The sequence below is a fragment of the Schistocerca gregaria genome, chromosome 2 (assembly GCF_023897955.1).
Source record: "Schistocerca gregaria isolate iqSchGreg1 chromosome 2, iqSchGreg1.2, whole genome shotgun sequence".
NCBI classification, from domain to species: domain Eukaryota; kingdom Metazoa; phylum Arthropoda; class Insecta; order Orthoptera; family Acrididae; genus Schistocerca; species Schistocerca gregaria.
This window is the reverse complement of record NC_064921.1, coordinates 860656182-860674471: the sequence shown is the minus strand read 5'-3', so window position 1 is coordinate 860674471 and position 18290 is coordinate 860656182. Positions and strand designations below refer to the sequence as shown.

The following is an 18290-nucleotide window of genomic DNA, read 5'->3' as shown; positions in this document are numbered from 1 at the left end:
CTAGATTAGTGGACGTCAAGTTTTTTTGCTTAGGAGACAATACTGACATTGTAACGCAACACATCGGGCTGCATAGGAAGCTGGGAGGGAGGGGAGTAAAGTGACCACACAAAGAGAAATTCAAATTTCACTAAACCATGGTTATTGACAAAAGCCTACCACTTACACATTTGGATCTACATATTGTAAGCTATCACAAGTGTTCTTAAGTGTAAAACAAAGTAATATACTGGAATTACATGAATTTTCTGAAGGTTTAATTGGCGACCACATTTCCGTACGTAAGTGGCTACTGTGGACAGGATCTTCGCAATAGGATCCCATGTTGTTTTTTAGATTTTCGGGCACATTTTTTAGGAATCTTGATTCCCTAGCATCTGAAAGATTGCCAACCGCTTGCAGGGGACTGTTTCAATCGGACTTTTGTATTCGGCCAAATATAACACAACAGTGGCTATTTTTGTAACTAAATTAATTGAAAATCAACACAAATGGTTAGGATGTCGAATGGCAGCTTTGTAAATAAATGGCTCTGGGCACTATGGGACCTAACTTCTGAGGTCATCAGTCCCCTAGAACTTAGAACTACTTAAACCTAACTAAGTTAAGGACGTCACACACATCCATGCCCGAGGCAGGATTCGAACCTGCGACCGTAGCACGCTCACGGTTCCGGACTGCGCGCCTAGAACCGCGAGACCACCGCGGCCGGCTTACACTATGTGATCAAAAGTATACCGACACTCCAAAAAACATTAGTTTTTCATATTAGGTGCATTGTGGTGCCACCTATTGCCAATTACCCCATGTCAGCGACCTCGGTATCATTAGACTTCGTGAGAGTACAGAATAGGGAGCTTCACGGAAGTCACGGACTTCGAAAGTGATCAGGTGACTGGGTGTAACTTGTGTCATACGTCTGTACCCGAGATTTTCCAAACTCCTAAACATCCCTAGGTTCACTGTTTCCTGGGTAATAGTGAAGTTAAAACGTGAAGGGATACGTACAGCACAAAGGCGTGCAGGTCGACTTCGTCTGTTGACAGACAGAGACCGCAGACAGTTGAAAGGGTCGTAATATGCAATAGGCTGACATCTGCCCATCACACAGGAATACCAAACTGCATCAGGATCCACCGCAAGTACTACGACAGTTAGTTGGGAGGTGAGAATACTTGGATTTCATGTTCGAGTGGGTGATCATATGCCACACATCACGGCGGTAAATTCCAAACGACGCCTCGCTTGGTGTAAAGAACGTAAACAGTGGTCGATTGGACAGTAGGAAAAGGTTTGTGGAGTGACGAATCACGGTACACAATGTAGCGATTCGATGGCAGGATGTGGGTATGGCGAATGCCTGGTCAGCCGGCCGCGGTGGTCTCGCGGTTCTAGGCGCGTAGTCCGGAACCGTGCGACTGCTACGGTCGCAAGTTCGAATCCTGCCTCGGGCATGGATGTGTGTGATGTCCTTAGGTTAGTTAGGTTTAAGTAGTTCTAAGTTCTAGGGGACTGATGACCACAGCTGTTAAGTCCCATAGTGCTCAGAGCCATTTGAACCATTTTTGAATGCCTGGTCAACTTCATCTGCGAGGGTGTGTAGTGCCAAAATTAAAATTCGGAGGCAGTGGTGTTATGGAGTGGCCGTGTTTTCCTTTGGGGGTGGGGGGGGAGGGGGGGCCTTGCACCCATTGTTGTTTTGCCTCGCACTATCACAGGCCTGCATTGATGTTTTAAGCACCTTCTTGCTTCACACGGCTGAGGAGCATTTCGGGATGGTGATTGCATCTTTCAACACGATCGAGCACCTGTTCATAATGAACGGCCCGTGACGGAGTGATTACACGACAATAACATCCCTGTAATGGACTGGCCTGCACAGAGTCCTGACCTGAATCCTATAGAACACCTGTGAGATGTTTTGGAACGCCGATTTCGTGTGAGGCCTCACCGACCGACATCGATACCTCTCCTCAAGGCAACACACCGTAAAGAATGGACTGCCATTCCCCAAGAAACCTTCCAGCACCTGACTGAACGTATGCCTGCGAGAGTCAAATCTTTCATCAAGTGTAAGGGTGGGACAGTAGCATATTTAATTCCAGCACTACCGATGGAGGGCGATATGAACTTGTAAATAATTTTCATACATTCCATGGCAGTGTAGGTTATGTAGAAAGTTGAAAAGGAGGCAAAAAATTGTGCGCTTAAGGCTGAATTTGAAAACGCGAACTCCGAATTATGTAGGTTAGGGGAGGAGAAAGAGACTGGGAACTAGGAAAAGGTAGAAGGCAAAGGGCGAAGCAGGGAAACACTTGAAAAAACTCCAGAAATTCAATTAGTAAATCAGTTTGTCTTGCTATCTGAAGTGGAGGAAGGGCCTCATCCAGATGTAGTTGAAAGTAGATGGAAGCAGAATATTAGCTTAAAGAAAAAAGACAGATCGGGGTCAAACCAGAACAGGAAAAGAAGAATTCTGCATATACGCAGCAGTCATGGGAGGGGTGTGGGCCAGCAGCTTCAGGAGAAATTAGGTGCATGGTACCAGATCACAAGTTTTGTGAAACCACGTGCTAGCATTAGCCAGATGACAGAAAACGTAAGTCAGCTATGCAGGGATTTTGGGAAGGAAGATCAGGTAATTATAATTGGCTATGAATCCAAGATACAGTATTAGAAGTGACCTGGATAAAATAGGAGCAGAAACTGAGCACACATATGTGGGGTATGTGGAGGTTTTTCAGTGCCGTGATCAGCACTGGGTAAACACTGCTGTAAGGCATGTTAACACTGAGCTGAACCGGATGCTCCAGGCACCGACAAAATCTCACATAAGTGATGTTCCAGTAAATGCTATTGGTAGGTGGGGATACACTACACATGGTCTGCACCTGAACAGGGTGGGGAAAAATAAGTTAGCTTCTCTATTAGCAGAAACTGTAAGGGGCTCCAAAGTCACACAACGGGTGTTCCCTGTAGTTAATGGATCCAGGCAGACAGATTTTTTTGGATTAAAGCCAAAGTCCAGACAGACAACAATCAAGATAAATAGAATAGAGGAAACTTTATGTACAGTAAATTGGGGTAAAGATGAGGTTAGTGTCAACTTACCTGATCAAAATATCAGGGGAATAAAAAATAAAGTAGATCAGCTATTAATGTGTTTAGATGATCTCAAAAATAAGAATAAGATTGATATACTCTGTCTGATCAGCATGTACGTTTGGGCATGGATAGTGACAGTATAAGTGGGTATAATTTAGTATCTTACACTTGTAAATCTTCGATGAACAAAGGAGTTGCCATTTTCATGAAACAAGGATATAAATGCAAAACTGTAGATGTAAGCAAATTTTGTGTTGATCAGCACTTTAAGGTTTGTGCATTTGAACTTCAGCCAGATAATATAGTATTGATATTAGCAACAGTGTACAGGTGGCCATTAGGAGACTGGGAGCAATTCATAAAAAAGTTTGACCCCCTTTTGTGCTGTCTCTCAGACAAAAAGAAGAAGTTATTAATCTGTGGTGATTTCAATGTAAACTTTCTAAATAATTCTGAGAGGAAAAGTAAACTAGAAGTGTTATTAACAACATATTACTTAGAATCAGTGATGAATTTCCCTACACGTATAGCTCAAGACAGTAGCACACTAATAGGTAATGTATTTGTACAGAGATAGAGTGTAAAACAAACACATGCTCTCCCTGAGGTAAATGGGTTGTCAGACCATGATGCACAAATGTTTAACTTACAAAACCTAACAGAATGTACAGTTCGGAAACCATTAAGTAAAGTGTATGGTCGCTCAACCCGGTATCTATAAAGCACTTCAAAGAAAGCTTAAGAAATGTTAATAGGGGAGATGTGTATAATGAGTCAAATGCTAATGATAAACGCAACATACTTCTTGATAAATTTATATCCCTTTTTCAACATTGTTTCCCAAAGAAAATTACTAAATGTAACACCACACACTTTTCAAAGAAACCTTGGATTACTACAGGTATTATAGTGTCTTCAGAAAGAAAAAGAAAACTTTATGAGACAGCAAGAACTAGTAAAAGTGCAGAAGTAGTTTTATACTATAAAAATTATTGTAACATACTGAGAAAAGTTGTAAGGAAATCAACAAATACGTATGTTACAGAAGAAATTAACAACTCTGGCAATAAATTCAAATCATTATGTAATGTTGATAGAAGGGAGACAGGAAAACTAACCACTGGGGTAGGTAGTATTTCTATCAAGGAGAAAGGGACTAACCTAACCAACAGTACAAAAGTAGCTAATATATTTAACAACCATTTCTTAAGTGTAGGAGAAGAAATCGGTGAGAACAATGCAAAAGAAGAAGCCAGACAGTACATGGAAGAGTCCGTTTTGAAAAAAATTAGTCAGATTAAATTTCACCTAACAACCTCTTGTGAAATAAGTAAAATTATTAAATCCTTGAAAAATAATTGTTCTGTTGGAGTAGATGACATCTCTAATAAGATATTAAAACAATGTGGAGCAATTACAGGTGATGTTTTGAGTCACATATGTAATGCGTCATGAACTCAAGGCATTTTCCCAGACAGGTCAAAATATGACATTGTCAGGCTACTCTACAAAAATGGGGACACCACAGATTTCAATAATTAACTGCCAGTATCCTCATTTACAGCATTTTCAAAAATCTTCGAGAAAATAATGTACTCAAGAGCGTTTAGCCATCTCAACAGTAATGGGATACATGGTTTATCACAGTTCGGATTTCAAAAATGCTGTTCCATTGAGACAGCAATATACAATTTCACTGTCCACATAATAGTCTTTAAATAGTAAAATTTCACCAATAGGAATTTTCTGTGACTTGTTCAAAGCATTTGATCTTAGGAACCATTACAGTATGTTACAGATTTTACAGTTCTATGGTATAAATGGAATAACATAGGAGTGGTTTAAGTCATACATACAGAACAGGAAGCAAAATGTTTCCTTATATGGCTCAAGTGATCTAAATAAGTTTGCCACTTTACCTAACTGCAGTGAAACTACATTGGGTGTTCCACAAGGTTCAATCATGGGTCCCCTTCTGTTGTTGATATATGAAAACGACCTACCTTCCTATCTGAAAGAGGAAGCTAAACCGACACTGTTTGCTGATGATACAAGCATCGTTATTAATCTGGTAAAAGAAACTCCAATTGAATATGGTACAAATGAGGTGTCTTGATAAGTCATTAATTGGTTTTCTGCAAATGGGCTTCCTCTAAACTTTGAAAAAACATAGTACATCCAACCATCTGCTGCAAAAAGTGCAGTTCCTTCAATAAATATAAGACATCAACAGAATTCAGTAGACATGGTAGTGCATACTAAGTTTTTGGGTATACATATAGATGACAATCTTAATTGGAAAATTTGTATTTTGGATCTTCTAAAGCGACAAGGTTCGGCAACTTTTGAAATTAGAATATTGTCAATTTTAAGGATATAGAAATTAGTAAGCTAACATATTTTGCATACTTTCACTCTCCGATGTCATAGGGAATAATAGTTTGGGGTAACTCAACATTTAGACAAAAAGTATTCACTGCTCAAAAGAAAGGGGTTCATAGTCGCACATCTTGTAGGCATCTTTTTAAAAGATTGTGAATTCTTAAAACAGCCTCACAGTACATTTACTCACTAATGAAATTTGTACTCAACAACTTGGACCAGTTTAAAACAACAGTGAATTTCATGATTATAATACCAGAAAAAGAAAAAAGAAAGACTTATACTATCCTTTACTGAATCTATCTTTGGCACAGAATGGCGTAAAACATGCTGCTATAAAATTTTTTGACAAATTACCAGATGAAATAAAATCTCTGACAGACAGTAGTAATATCTTCAAAAATAAATTGAAATCATATCTTGTTGACAACTCCTTGTATACCAAAGATGAATTCTTGAATAGGAATAAATAAATCTATAAATATAGTGCTATTTAAGGGAATGGGGTAAATAATAGAAATATTATTACTTAGCTCTGTATTGTAATATATATATATATATATATATATATATATATATATATATATATATATATATATATATTTCAAGAAATCTTGTTTCACATGTGCATTTCTTGTGCACTTGACAGGTTCCACATCATAACGGCTACAGTACCATGCAATTGATCAATGGAACACGCAACTAATTAACTAAGTGTCCGGATACTTTGGATCACATAGTCATGACTGCACGACACACCTTTACGCCTTGCCTGGGCCCGTCAACACCGATATTGGACTGTTGATGACTGGAAACTTGTTGTCTGTGTGGAGAGTCTCTTTTAAAATTAGTCAAGTCCATGTCATGTCGTGTTGCGGCACATCTGCGGGCCCGCCGGGGTCCTACACGATATTAGAATGGTGTACCAGTTTCTTTGACTGTTCAGTGTATGCCGGAGCAGCTAGTCGTTGCTACTTGCGCACGTTTGTATGTTGTCAGCATTGGTAGAAAACCAATAAAATCTTTCCCCTCTCATTTCTTTTAACTCTGCAGTGACCTCGGTACATAACACTTTGCGCCTGATGTAAGTGGCAGACTTTACTTAGCTCACGGCCAAATTAAGCACTTCTTAAAATTTTACTGTTTCTGTATGTTGTTTGTTTGTTACTGAGCGAAAAACATACAGTTTTAAGAAGGTCTTAATGTTAGTTGACGTTTCTGGATGGTGCTATTAGTTTCCACAAGCATATTGCCATAAAATACGGCCGAAAACAGCGGGCTGCACGAATACTTGATTGATTTCGACGACCGCGTTCTAGACCGTTACTAGGCTGGATGCATAGAAGAGACAGACAAGTTCTAAAGAGGAACTGCGCGTTTGTTACAGGATCATTTAGTCGACCCCAGAATGTTACGTAGTTGCTTACCAAACTTCAGTGGCAGACGGTCAAGAGAGGAGTTGTTCATTATTGAGTGGCTGACTATTAAAATTCGGGAGAGGACGTTCACATGGTCAGAAAGTCACACAAAAGCGTTTAAGGGGATATGCTCGAGAAAATAACAAAAATTTATTGCTCTGTAGAAAAGAATATTTCATGCTGATTTCAAAAATGTATAGTTTATGGGCATTATCATTTTCCGTTCGTTCTAAAATTGAGATTGAACGTAATGTTGCACAGGGCTACGCCCATCTGTCAGTTTAAAGTGCGTCAGAATACGTAATGCATTATTTTGTTCTTCCGATTTTTCGGTCATTAGTTACGGATCGTTAACACAGGTGTATGCTAGAAGGTATTGACTCCCAGAACCAAAGCACAGCCATGTCTAGAAGACTGAGAATATATGATTTCGGAAATTCACAACCGTGTGGTTTTGTAGTTATTGTGTATTGTTTCCTTTCTGTGTGTGTATTTCCTGTGCTACAAACGCCGAGAGTAAAGAAATTTAGTCCCAGACGAAAGCTTCGCGTCACCCAGTTCCAAACACAACCGAATAATACACATCAGTTGCTTCAAAAGTCGCCTGTGGAAACTGAGTCTACAGGCAGTGCTTCTAGAGGTAAACTTTCACTTTCTGAACGTAATGAGAACAAGCCTAGTAGTATTGTGAGCAGAAATAACGACGGAAATGTTATTCTGAATCTAAATATGGTGTCAACACTTCTGAAGAGTGCTGTGAAATGTAAGTACTGCGATTGTGAAGATAGTATTGACGATTCTGAGTACATTTCAGCAAGGAAGGGTCTTTAAAGTCGGTTAGTGAGTGCCTGTAACTCGTGTGAAGATGCACAGTGATACTATGACACCGCCAGTAACTGATAGTCGACATTACATTGTAAATGTTCAGCTTGCTTACGCAATGCGATGTATTGGAAGGGGAAGGAGAGCTGCCCAGACTTTTTGTGCAGTGACGGATTTACCTCTGCCTCCACTGAAGTTCGACAGATACTATAAATTAATACATAATACTTATTGTGGTGTAAGTGAACATTCAATGAAAAGAGCAGCAGAAGAAACAGGAATCTTGTCTGAGAATACAGACATTGTGGCAGCATTTGATGGATCTTGGCAGAAGAGAGGTCATACTTCTCCGAATGGGGCAGTAACTGCCACTTTTATTGAAACTGGTAAGATACTATATTATGAATGTCTAACAAACCACTGTCAGGGTTGTTCAAGTAAATTTATTGGAACCTATATTTGGGTAAAAAAATTTAACGGCCAAGTGGAAACATGGAAACGAAAGGAGTTCTAAACATTTTTAGAAGATCAGAGATCAGTTGTAGTGTGAGGTATGTAGGCTACCTTTGAGATGGAGGTTGTAAAGGACACATTACTGTTGTTAATGACAGACCAAATGGGGACACTCTGATAGAAAAGCTTGAATGTGTTGGGCATGTACAAAAACAATGGGAGCTCGGCTAGGAAAATTATGTAAAGACTTCAGTGGAAGAAAACTGTCTGACGGAAAACACATAGGTGGTCCAGGTCGTCTTACAAAAGTGAAACTGATTCTTTGACTCAATATTATATACTAGCAATAAGGAGAAATGTAGGAGATTTGGAGAACATGAGACGAGTTGTCTGGGCAACATGGTTTCACAGAGTGTCAACAGACGAAACCCCACAGCATGCTATGTGTCCAAAAGGTGAAGATTCGTGGTGTAATTACTGGCAGAGCAATGCTACCCACAAGCAGGTCTTACCACTTGCTATAATGGAGGCAGTTAGTTAGGTCTAATATAGGGATCTGGCAAATAAAAATCTACTTATGAAATGTATGCATGATCTCTCTCAGAATGCAAATGAAAGCTTCAACAGCTATATATGGGAGAGAATATCCAAAACTGTATTAGTTGGGCTGACAGTGCTGAAGATTGGTGTCGTGGATGCAATAACAACATTCAATAATTTTTCAATTTCAAGGTTCAATGTTACGAAGAAATTAAACATCCAGACGGAAAGGAATATGACATCAGCTATAATTGCTATTGATAAGCGGCCGGTAATCGAAGTAGAGACAGGTGCAGAAGCTGCTACCAAGGAATCAAGGATAAAGAAAAGAATGAAGAGAAAGAGTATGGAGGATAAGGAAACAGGAGGACAACTGGAGTATACAGATGGAATGTTCTAAACGAGCATAGTGGTAAGTTAACAAATCTGTAAATCTTCTTTTGCGATTTACCGAAAACTTGAATTTTCAGCATTCAGGTACACTTTTCTCCTAAATGACCTAAGTTAAACTCACAAAAATTGGTACAGATATTTAGAATGACCCCGCCACCTCCCTTGCCTACTATTTCCTGAAAAATTTATAACATGATGATGATGTCGGTGATATTTGAGGTATATTTTTAAGTATCTTTGTTGTAGTAATATGAATGACTTGTCTTTTTCACAGGTCAGCGTTACGGAAGGAAACTGGAGGCATAAAACATTTATGTGAATGTTGTCTTTACTCCGACTCTTTTTCCAGTCAGTCAGTGGTTCCAAAGAAAATGGTACCGCAGTGAAGTAGTGGTCTGTGTTTTATACTATTATAAATATTGTTGTCAGTACCAAAGTATAATAAATATCTCAATGATTTTTTGGGAAATGCTTTGACTAAAGACCTAATTGTACTTCAGAGTTTTCATCTATCTCTCATTTATAGATCAGATGCATTATGAGGGTGAAGATAATGCTAAAAATGCAGCCAGTTCAGGGGCGTGTCCCCTTAATGCAAGTTATTCTGCAGTCGTACATCAGTGTGTGAAGCCCTCATAAAGCTTGTCTAACTGAGAAAATCGAAGAAAGTCAAAGCTCTATCGTAAATGGGGCATTGTAGGTCACACGGAGATGGGACCTATTTTGTGAAACTGAATCGTGATTTTTGGCGCCAAGGAGACATTGTTGTTTTGAAACTTCACTGAATATGTCTAGAGAATCAGTTTTCGAGAATTCTTAGGAAGTAACTCTACTGTCTTCTGCATATGTATCGCTCAAGGATCAAGAGAAAAAAGAGAGAGAACAGAGTACATTTGGAGGTTTACAGTAATTTTTCCCACGCTCTATCTGCGGGCGAAAATATGTTTAAGGTGATCTCCACCATGTAGTATACCTTTGCTTGCAGAGTATCGCTGTCACTGAATCTCTCTTTGTGGAAACTAATATTGTAATAGATCCGATACTGATCCGCATAGTTCAGTGGAGCGGCTTAATCACTACAATATTAAAGGTTGATCCCGCAATGATGATCCTTTGTCAACTATGAAGCTGTGACACGAAATGTTAATTCGACAATAAAATAACGTATTCTAAATATCCGCATAGTTCAGTGGAACGGCTTAATCACTACAATATTAAAGGTTGATCCCGCAATGATGATCCTTTGTCAACTATGAAGCTGTGACACGAAATGTTAATTCGACAATAAAATAACGTATTCTAAATATAGTTGACGGATTTCATAAGTTAACTCCTGAACATAGCTTCACGTTGTTTTTACGAATACAAAATATTTTAGTTTCCTGACCCAATGAACACGATGCAACAAATCAAAAGCTCAATTAACAAATGCGGATGTTCTAAGGTCCTTGCAAATTAAGTTATATTTATGATAACTACAAAATATTTGCACTCATTCGTTTACGGATTATCAGAATCTTAAAAATACTTCCTCTGGATTACGAATTCTGTAACGAGCAGTGGGTTCGCCTCAAATTCTTTGGTACTTACAGTATTGAAAAATCTTGTCAGCAGGCACGAAAGTTTTGACAGCCAGGATTGTTTCCTGTCCTGTAACATAGCACAGCCCGCTGTCTGGTCTTCCTTTGTAGAAACCACTTTTTTATCTGCGCGAGAATCAAACCATAACAAAAATTAAACTCTTCGTCTTTACTGTCATGGACTAGCTCATATGCTTAAGTACATAAAACAGTAGACACTCGATAATTTGCTTTCGCAAATCCTAAAGATAAGCAAGCGATCTGTACAAAATTCAACGTAATGTATTGACTTTTTTAATGAAAATATGCGTCACTATGTTACACCAGTCTTATCATAGCATCAGTTTGTGCGTTTGAGAACAATTCCAGTGTTTCACATCAATTTCTGTTACATGTGTTCTGTCCATAACGATCCCTTAAATTTAGGTAATTTTCTCTTTCAGAGTTGTACTGCGATTCAACTTAATCTCAGGCTTAATATAGTGGGAAAGCCTACTAACTATGTGAGTATAAGAACAATTTCTTTAATGAGGGCTTAATGAAATGCTGTGTTACACCCTATTACTGAAGGACAACATTCTGAATGCTTCATAGCAGCACACTGAAAAGTTGATAACTTATTTGATCGAAATATGGACTACTACAATGCCATTTTACGACTACAGTACAACATACGTTTGCCGTCTTCACACTGCACATAATATCTGCTCAGTAAATATCCTTCTTCGCACTGTACACAGTATCTGCTCAATAAACATCCTTCACATCTTCCTGTACCTCATTATATCTCGTGATCTTCACAAAGGTAATGAAAAGCTAAAACGAGCAACATTTAACAATATTTTTGGACTCCTCTTACCGTTAAAAAATAAGCTACATTTGAATATAAGTTGCACAGACTTTCATCAACAGCATACTGATATGGATCGAACGTAGTTTACCAGATCACTATCACTAATCAGTTAACCGCGATGTTATATCTTGGTGGTATTTTCTACTTACTGTTCCAGCATAGATTATATTGCTTAGCTGATAAGTTGTTAAGCCTTTTGGTAAATATAAAGAACCACAGTGGACGCTAAAAGCAACGCATATATCTTTCAGGTGCAATAAATCGTGAACGCAATCAGCCAGCCTGCCACAGATTCCCTAATCCAGAGATATTGCTTGCGACTAACGAATGCTGAACAGCTGAATAACTGATAATGTCTACAGTAATGTGTCCACCTAATAACTAATGTGTACGTGGAGCACTACGCAGTGAAACGATAGAGATACAACTAGCGTTGTATATTTCACGTATTAACACTGAATGTTTGCATGCACCTAAGTTAAACATCAGTTCTCTTTCATTTACATGTAAAAGAAAACACATAGGACTACATTTTTCTGTGCTCTGTGAGCAAATGTTTGTTCTCTCTTCGTTTCTGTGTTATATTTCTATCTTTTCCCCTACCCCATTGAAAACCATTAGGTTTATGTGAACAGACTAAACTTTCTGCTTCAGAGCAACAGTCAGCTATACACTGTCATTTATTATTCAGTTCCTTTACATAAAAATTCATTAAAGACAAGGCAAAGTACGCTTATAGCATTTATTTCTCAATTTATTATTTACATGAATTACATCTCTGTATCGATGGGAGGAGGTAAACAGTTCCGGCATTCGCCTTACAATCAAGGAAAACCTCCCAAAAACCTTGATTGGAACTGAGGACTCTGTAGCTCGGTGCACTGCAGGGAAGTTGATGCGACGAGACGGAGAAGCGACGAGACGGGGAAGCGGCGATACGTGGAGGCGGCGATACGTGGAGGCGGCGATACGTGGAGGCGGCGATACGTGGAGGCGGCGATACGTGGAGGCGGCGAGACGGGGAGGCGGCGAGACGGGGAGGCGGCGAGACGGGGAGGCGGCGAGACGTGGAGGCGGCAATACGGGGAGGCGGCGATACATGGAGGCGGCTTTACGTGGAGGCGGCGAGACGGGGAGGCGGCGAGACGTGGAGGCGGCGTGACGGGGAGGCGGCGAGACGGGGAGGCGGCGAGACGGGGAGGCGGCGTGACGGGGAGGCGGCGAGACGTGGAGGCGGCGAGGCGGTGAGGCGGCGAGGCGGTGAGGCGGGGAGGCGGCGAGACGTGGAGGCGGCGAGACGTGGAGGCGGCGATACGGGGAGGCGGCGATACGTGGAGGCGGCGAGACGGGGAGGCGGCGAGACGGGGAGGCGGCGAGACGGGGAGGCGGTGAGGCGGGGAGGCGGGGAGGCGGCGAGACGTGGAGGCGGCGAGACGTGGAGGCGGCGATACGGGGAGGCGGCGATACGTGGAGGCGGCGAGACGTGGAGGCGGCGAGACGGGGAGGCGGCGAGACGGGGAGGCGGCGAGACGGGGAGGCGGCGAGACGGGGAGGCGGTGAGGCGGGGAGGCGGGGAGGCGGCGAGACGTGGAGGCGGCAAGACGTGGAGGCGGCGATACGGGGAGGCGGCGATACGTGGAGGCGGAGATACGTGGAGGCGGCGATACGTGGAAGCGGCGATACGTGGAAGCGGCGATAAGTAGAGGTGGCGATGCGTGGAGGCGGCGATACGTGGAGGCGGGGATACGTGGAGGCGGCGAGACGGGGAGGCGGCGATACGGGGAGGCGGCGAGACGGGGAGGCGACCATGCTGACCTCCCCTCTGCTGAACTGTACTGAATGTGGTCGCAGCGTGTTTCTTTATTTACCCTCTGCAGCTTTGTTGAGCTGTCGTTTCCTAGGAAAGCGACTATCTCATTGTTGTTTCATCATATAGCTTCTGTCCATTATTATAAGATTAGCAATAATTTTCCGCGTAAGTGCATGTTCAAGTACTGTAGCAATATCTATATTTACTCATACATTACGCAAACCGCTGTAAGGTGCATGGCGGAGGGTACTTGGTGCCAATATTAGCCATTTTTTTGTCCTATTTCAGTCGCGTGTTGGGAGAGGGAGAAATTCCTACAGCCTCTCAACGCACCTTAATCTCTTTCACCTTATTTTTATTATCACTACGTGACATATATGATGACGGCGACAGAATTGTCGCACTGCCTTCTTCGAACACAGGTTCTCAAAATTTATCCAACGCGGTTTCACGAGACAACGATTCCTTTCTTCTAAAAGAAAGAAGGAATATTGCTGTTTAACGTTCAGTTTACTGGACGAGGCTGCAATTGGAAATCGGCCGTACTATTTCAAAGACACCATCACAGAATTCGCCAAAACTGTTTAATGAAATCATGACAAACCTAAATCTAGTTGGCTGTAGGGGGATTTTATAACCGTCCTACAGAATAGGAGGAGTCTTTCTTACCACGAAACAACATCATCCGGTTTTTATCCAAAGATCCACATGTTATTTCCCCAAGGGGCCTGCGACGTTTTCGAAAGCGTTATACCGATATGTTAGGATCCTAGGAGAACGTCCCGGAATTCGTTCGACGTCTACAGTCATATCTACCTGATAATGACTCCCCTCAGTGGATCACTGCTATAAAATTCGAACAGTAGCGCGTTGTATGCTCTTTCCACAAACCCTTCCAAGAAGACTTCCATCCGACTAATACTGGTTTTATGTATATACCATCGCTCTTTAACACTATTAAATATTAAAATATGTTCTGTGTTCCACAGGCTGGGTACTAATCCTGTAATCGGACATTAGGAGCTTTCTGTTCTTTTTACTGTGTTAATGTTCCATTTAGCCACTTTTAACATTATATACCGTCATCTGTGTTAATATAATATGATGTTTCCAAGCAGTGAATGTTCATTCCTGAACAATGGCGTTTGTCCTTTATCGAAACTTAAGGCATGTAAATGGAGAAGCGTTATCTTTCTCGGTACTAACAGCTATCTTTCAACAATAGTCACACACATCTGAGGTGACAAAGACGATCCCGTGAATAGATTATAATCATTCTGAAAATGTCTGTAGTTTAGGTAAGTCAACTAAGAATGCTTCCATCCCCGAAACATCCTATTACTTTTTAAACTGAATAAAATATTTCTAGAGATATGAGATTCGAGTTAATAATGCGTTAAAAATATTACAAAGACACTAGAGTAAAAAATTTAAGCTTCTGAGTCAATTCAATCGAAATATACGTTGTTTTATATTCGCAAATTGATTCATCAAAACCTATAGAAGAACTAACGTGGATCATGTTGAGCCCACTGCTGACATTAATGTTAATTATTAATGGAAACCACCACAGCTATCTATATACGCAATTAAGTTTGTAAAGGACCCTCAGAGAGCGAGTTCTAATACTCGAATTTGTCTGCAATTTTTTTTTTTTTTTTTTTTTTTTTTTACATCCCGCGCTCTGCTGTCGGAATGGCATCTTTTGTCACGTAGAGGGCATGTGATAAGTTACAACTGATAATAAGACTGGGACGCCAGGTAATCGTCGGATCGCACAGTAAGCAGACAACGGAGTCTGCAGAATTATCGGGAAAAGCTGAGACTTGTAGAATTACGAGTGCTTTCACCTTAAAGAATCGCGTGGTGTGGATGACAGACCAGTAAACGAAAGGCCCTTGAATAGTAGCTTGTCATTAAAATGCAGGAACGTCTCAGCGCTGGCTGCTTTGTAGATCAGTACATACAGCAACGCGCGGTGTAGTTCATAGAAAATTATAGTCATTGGGGCGGCATAATGGGTTGCCCAGCCTCCTAGCCAGAAGAATTACGCGTTAGGTTCGATGAGGTCAATGGTGGTGTCAGCAAAGGACGACTTCCATGATATCATTTGTCCTACTCACTCACCGTGGGAGTGATAGAGTGTAGAGCTGCTGTGTAGTTCTGTATCAGATACTGAGGTACTGAACTGTGTAATCCTGAGCACAAATTTTTTTTTAACAGGGTAGCAAGGAATATGCATACACTATCAATACTAATGGTAATCATTTCAACTCCTGTATGACGTTTTGTCAACGGATTGCCGTATTTTTAACAATTACGGCTAATTTAATCGCCTCCCTAGTTAGACTTCAGCTCTACTGAACACATACGTATTTTTATAGATTCTCAATCAGCGTTATAAATGTTCACACTATGGTGTCTGCTTAACTACTTACGCACTTCAGGCACACATGCATTGACGACTGCATAGCACGATTGACGCGGTCCACCACGATTTTATGGCGCTAATCATAAAATTGTACCAGAACAATATATGCAGTTGTTGTATTTATAGCGGGGTACGTTTATAAGAGTGAGCAACTTGTAGTATGCAGCAGACTAGTGCAGGTAAAGAGGGAATTCGTCGCTAAAAGAAGTCTGCTAGTAACAAACATATACCTTAACTTGAGGAAGAAGTTACTGGGAATGTACGTCTGGAGTACAGCATTGCATAGAAGCCGTCCACTGACTGTGGAAAAACCAGAAAAGAAGAGAAGCGAATCGTCACAGATGTGGTGCTACAGGTGGATATTGAAAATTAGGTGTACATAGATAAAAAGTGACGATACCTCTACAGAATAGACGAGGATAGAAATATGTTATAAACACAGTACAAGAAGGAACACTGTGACAGGATATGTGTTACGATATCGTAGAATAGCGTCCATGGCACTAGAGGGATACGCAGAGGACACACAATGTAGAGGGAGACAGAGATTGGAATATATCCAACAAATGACTGAGTCCATGCGTTGTAAATGCTACTCTATCCCTTTGGTATTCTGGGATCAGTCTATGGGTACAGTAGACTTCCAAGAGCTGAATTCGGTGGGAACTAGGACATGATGGCAAACGTTGCTTTGACCGAAAGAACTAAGCCTGGATTTCTGTGATTTTTAGCCAAGCAAGGGATATTTCCTCTCGACGAATCCTGCGGTCCTTGGTGTATCTGAGCGAGTGTTGGGTTAATGAGGATGTGTATGATTTTGTCACAGCTGTCTCGTACTGTTTAATTTTTCTCCAATAACAACGAAGTTATGAAAACTGGCAGGTGACAGTTTTGTTTTAGAAGGTCTTGCAATTCGCGGAATCATATTGATTAATACAACTGATGAAGATATGATTGAATTCTTTCTCACGAAGCACGTGCACACATCGTGTGTGATGTAAAACTGATGTGGAACAGGTGGTTTTAGAAGCATCCGTGATTGACCATGAGGTATGCGATGGTGGTTGTGAGCCTGCAACATCAATGTAGTGGAGGCTATACTTTAAGCGTAAGATATCGCCCTGTTTCTGGAAGACTGCTCTCATTATATGCTCCTCACTTGTTTTACTCAAGCTGCGACCTTCGAAGGAAATCGGTAGCTGGGATTTCTTCAGTACCTCCCTGAGGCAAAACATCTATCGTTTTCAGAATTAGATTTTCACTCTGTAGCGGAGTGTACGCTGATATGAAACTTCCAGGCTGTTTAAAACTGTGTGTCGGACCGAGACTCGAACTCGGGGACCTTTGCCTTTCGCGGGCAAGTGTTCTACCATCTCTTTTTAAATGATCTCATTTTGTTCTACATTGTTCGTTGAATTTGTTTGTGGCGGACTTCCGATGACACCAATTCAGGTTGTTCGTTGATCCGCTCACTGCGTTTTTATTACAGTGGGTCGCTAAGCCCTCTGACCGAACACGCTGAGCTACCGTTCCGGCCCATCTGGGCTACCCAAGCACGACTGAGGCCCCTTCCACACAGCTTTACTTCTGCCAGTATCTCGTTTCCTACCTTCCAAACCTCACAGAAGCGCTTCTGCGATCCTTGCATAACTAGCACTCCTGAACGAAGGATATTGCGGACACATGGCTTAGCCACAGACTATGGAACGTTTCCAGATTGTTGTAGCTCAGCTTACTTTTCTCCAGCCCCGCCATGACTGAGTGTTCTTGTGTCGTCTTCATCATCATCCTTCATCGCCGGCGCGGTAGCTCAGTGTGTTCCGTCAGAGGGTTCAGCTACCCTCTATAATAAAAAAAACTGAGTGAACGGATCAACGAGCAACCTGAACGGGTGTCATCGGACGTCCGCCAGAAACAAATTCAACGAACTGTATAGAACAAAATGAGATGTTAAAAAAAAAAGAATAGTAGAGCACTTGCCCGCATAAGGCAAAGGTCCCGAGTTCGAGTCTCGGTGCGGCACACAGTTTAAACCTGCTGGAAGTTTCAACTACCGTTTTGTTCAGGTAACGCCATAAAATGCTCTTTTACGACAGAGGCTGGCAAAGTTAGCAGTTGCTGTATGTCATACAGAATTACTTATTCCGTTGTATAAATATTCTAGTAAAGTAGTTGGTGTTTTTGAATCCGATAATGTGTTTGTGTATTTGGACCTTACGGGCGCTAAACGCCGAGCACATCAGCGCCCAATAATGTAATGATTGGTTCGGTGAAAGTATGTCATGGATCCAGTTGGATCAACTATGATATTGCAGCAATCATTACCATAGTGTCCGCTGTTGAGCGTGGCATGGTTACCATGGCAACGACAGGTCGCTACTGCTGCCACCAAAATAAAACAAAAATGTTTGCCCGCAAAGTAAAATCGTCTATGTTGTTAGGCCGAGGCATCGTCCTCTAGTTTCTTTCTACACAACAGACATTTCAACCCGTCTGCTGGGAT

The 18290-nt window shown here is 41.3% G+C and overlaps 1 protein-coding gene across 1 annotated transcript in view; it reads right to left on the bottom strand.

Moving 5' to 3' along the window:
• LOC126336019 (uncharacterized) overlaps window positions 1–17542 on the bottom strand; it is a 41858-nt gene extending 24316 nt beyond the window's left edge. The window contains exons 1-2 of the mRNA XM_049999497.1: window positions 17524–17542; window positions 12393–13443 (exon numbers count right to left, since the gene is read on the bottom strand). Coding sequence (XP_049855454.1) covers window positions 12393–13443; window positions 17524–17542 — 1070 coding nt within the window. The remainder of the gene's footprint in view (window positions 1–12392; window positions 13444–17523) is intronic.
• Between the last annotated feature and the right edge of the window lie 748 nt (window positions 17543–18290).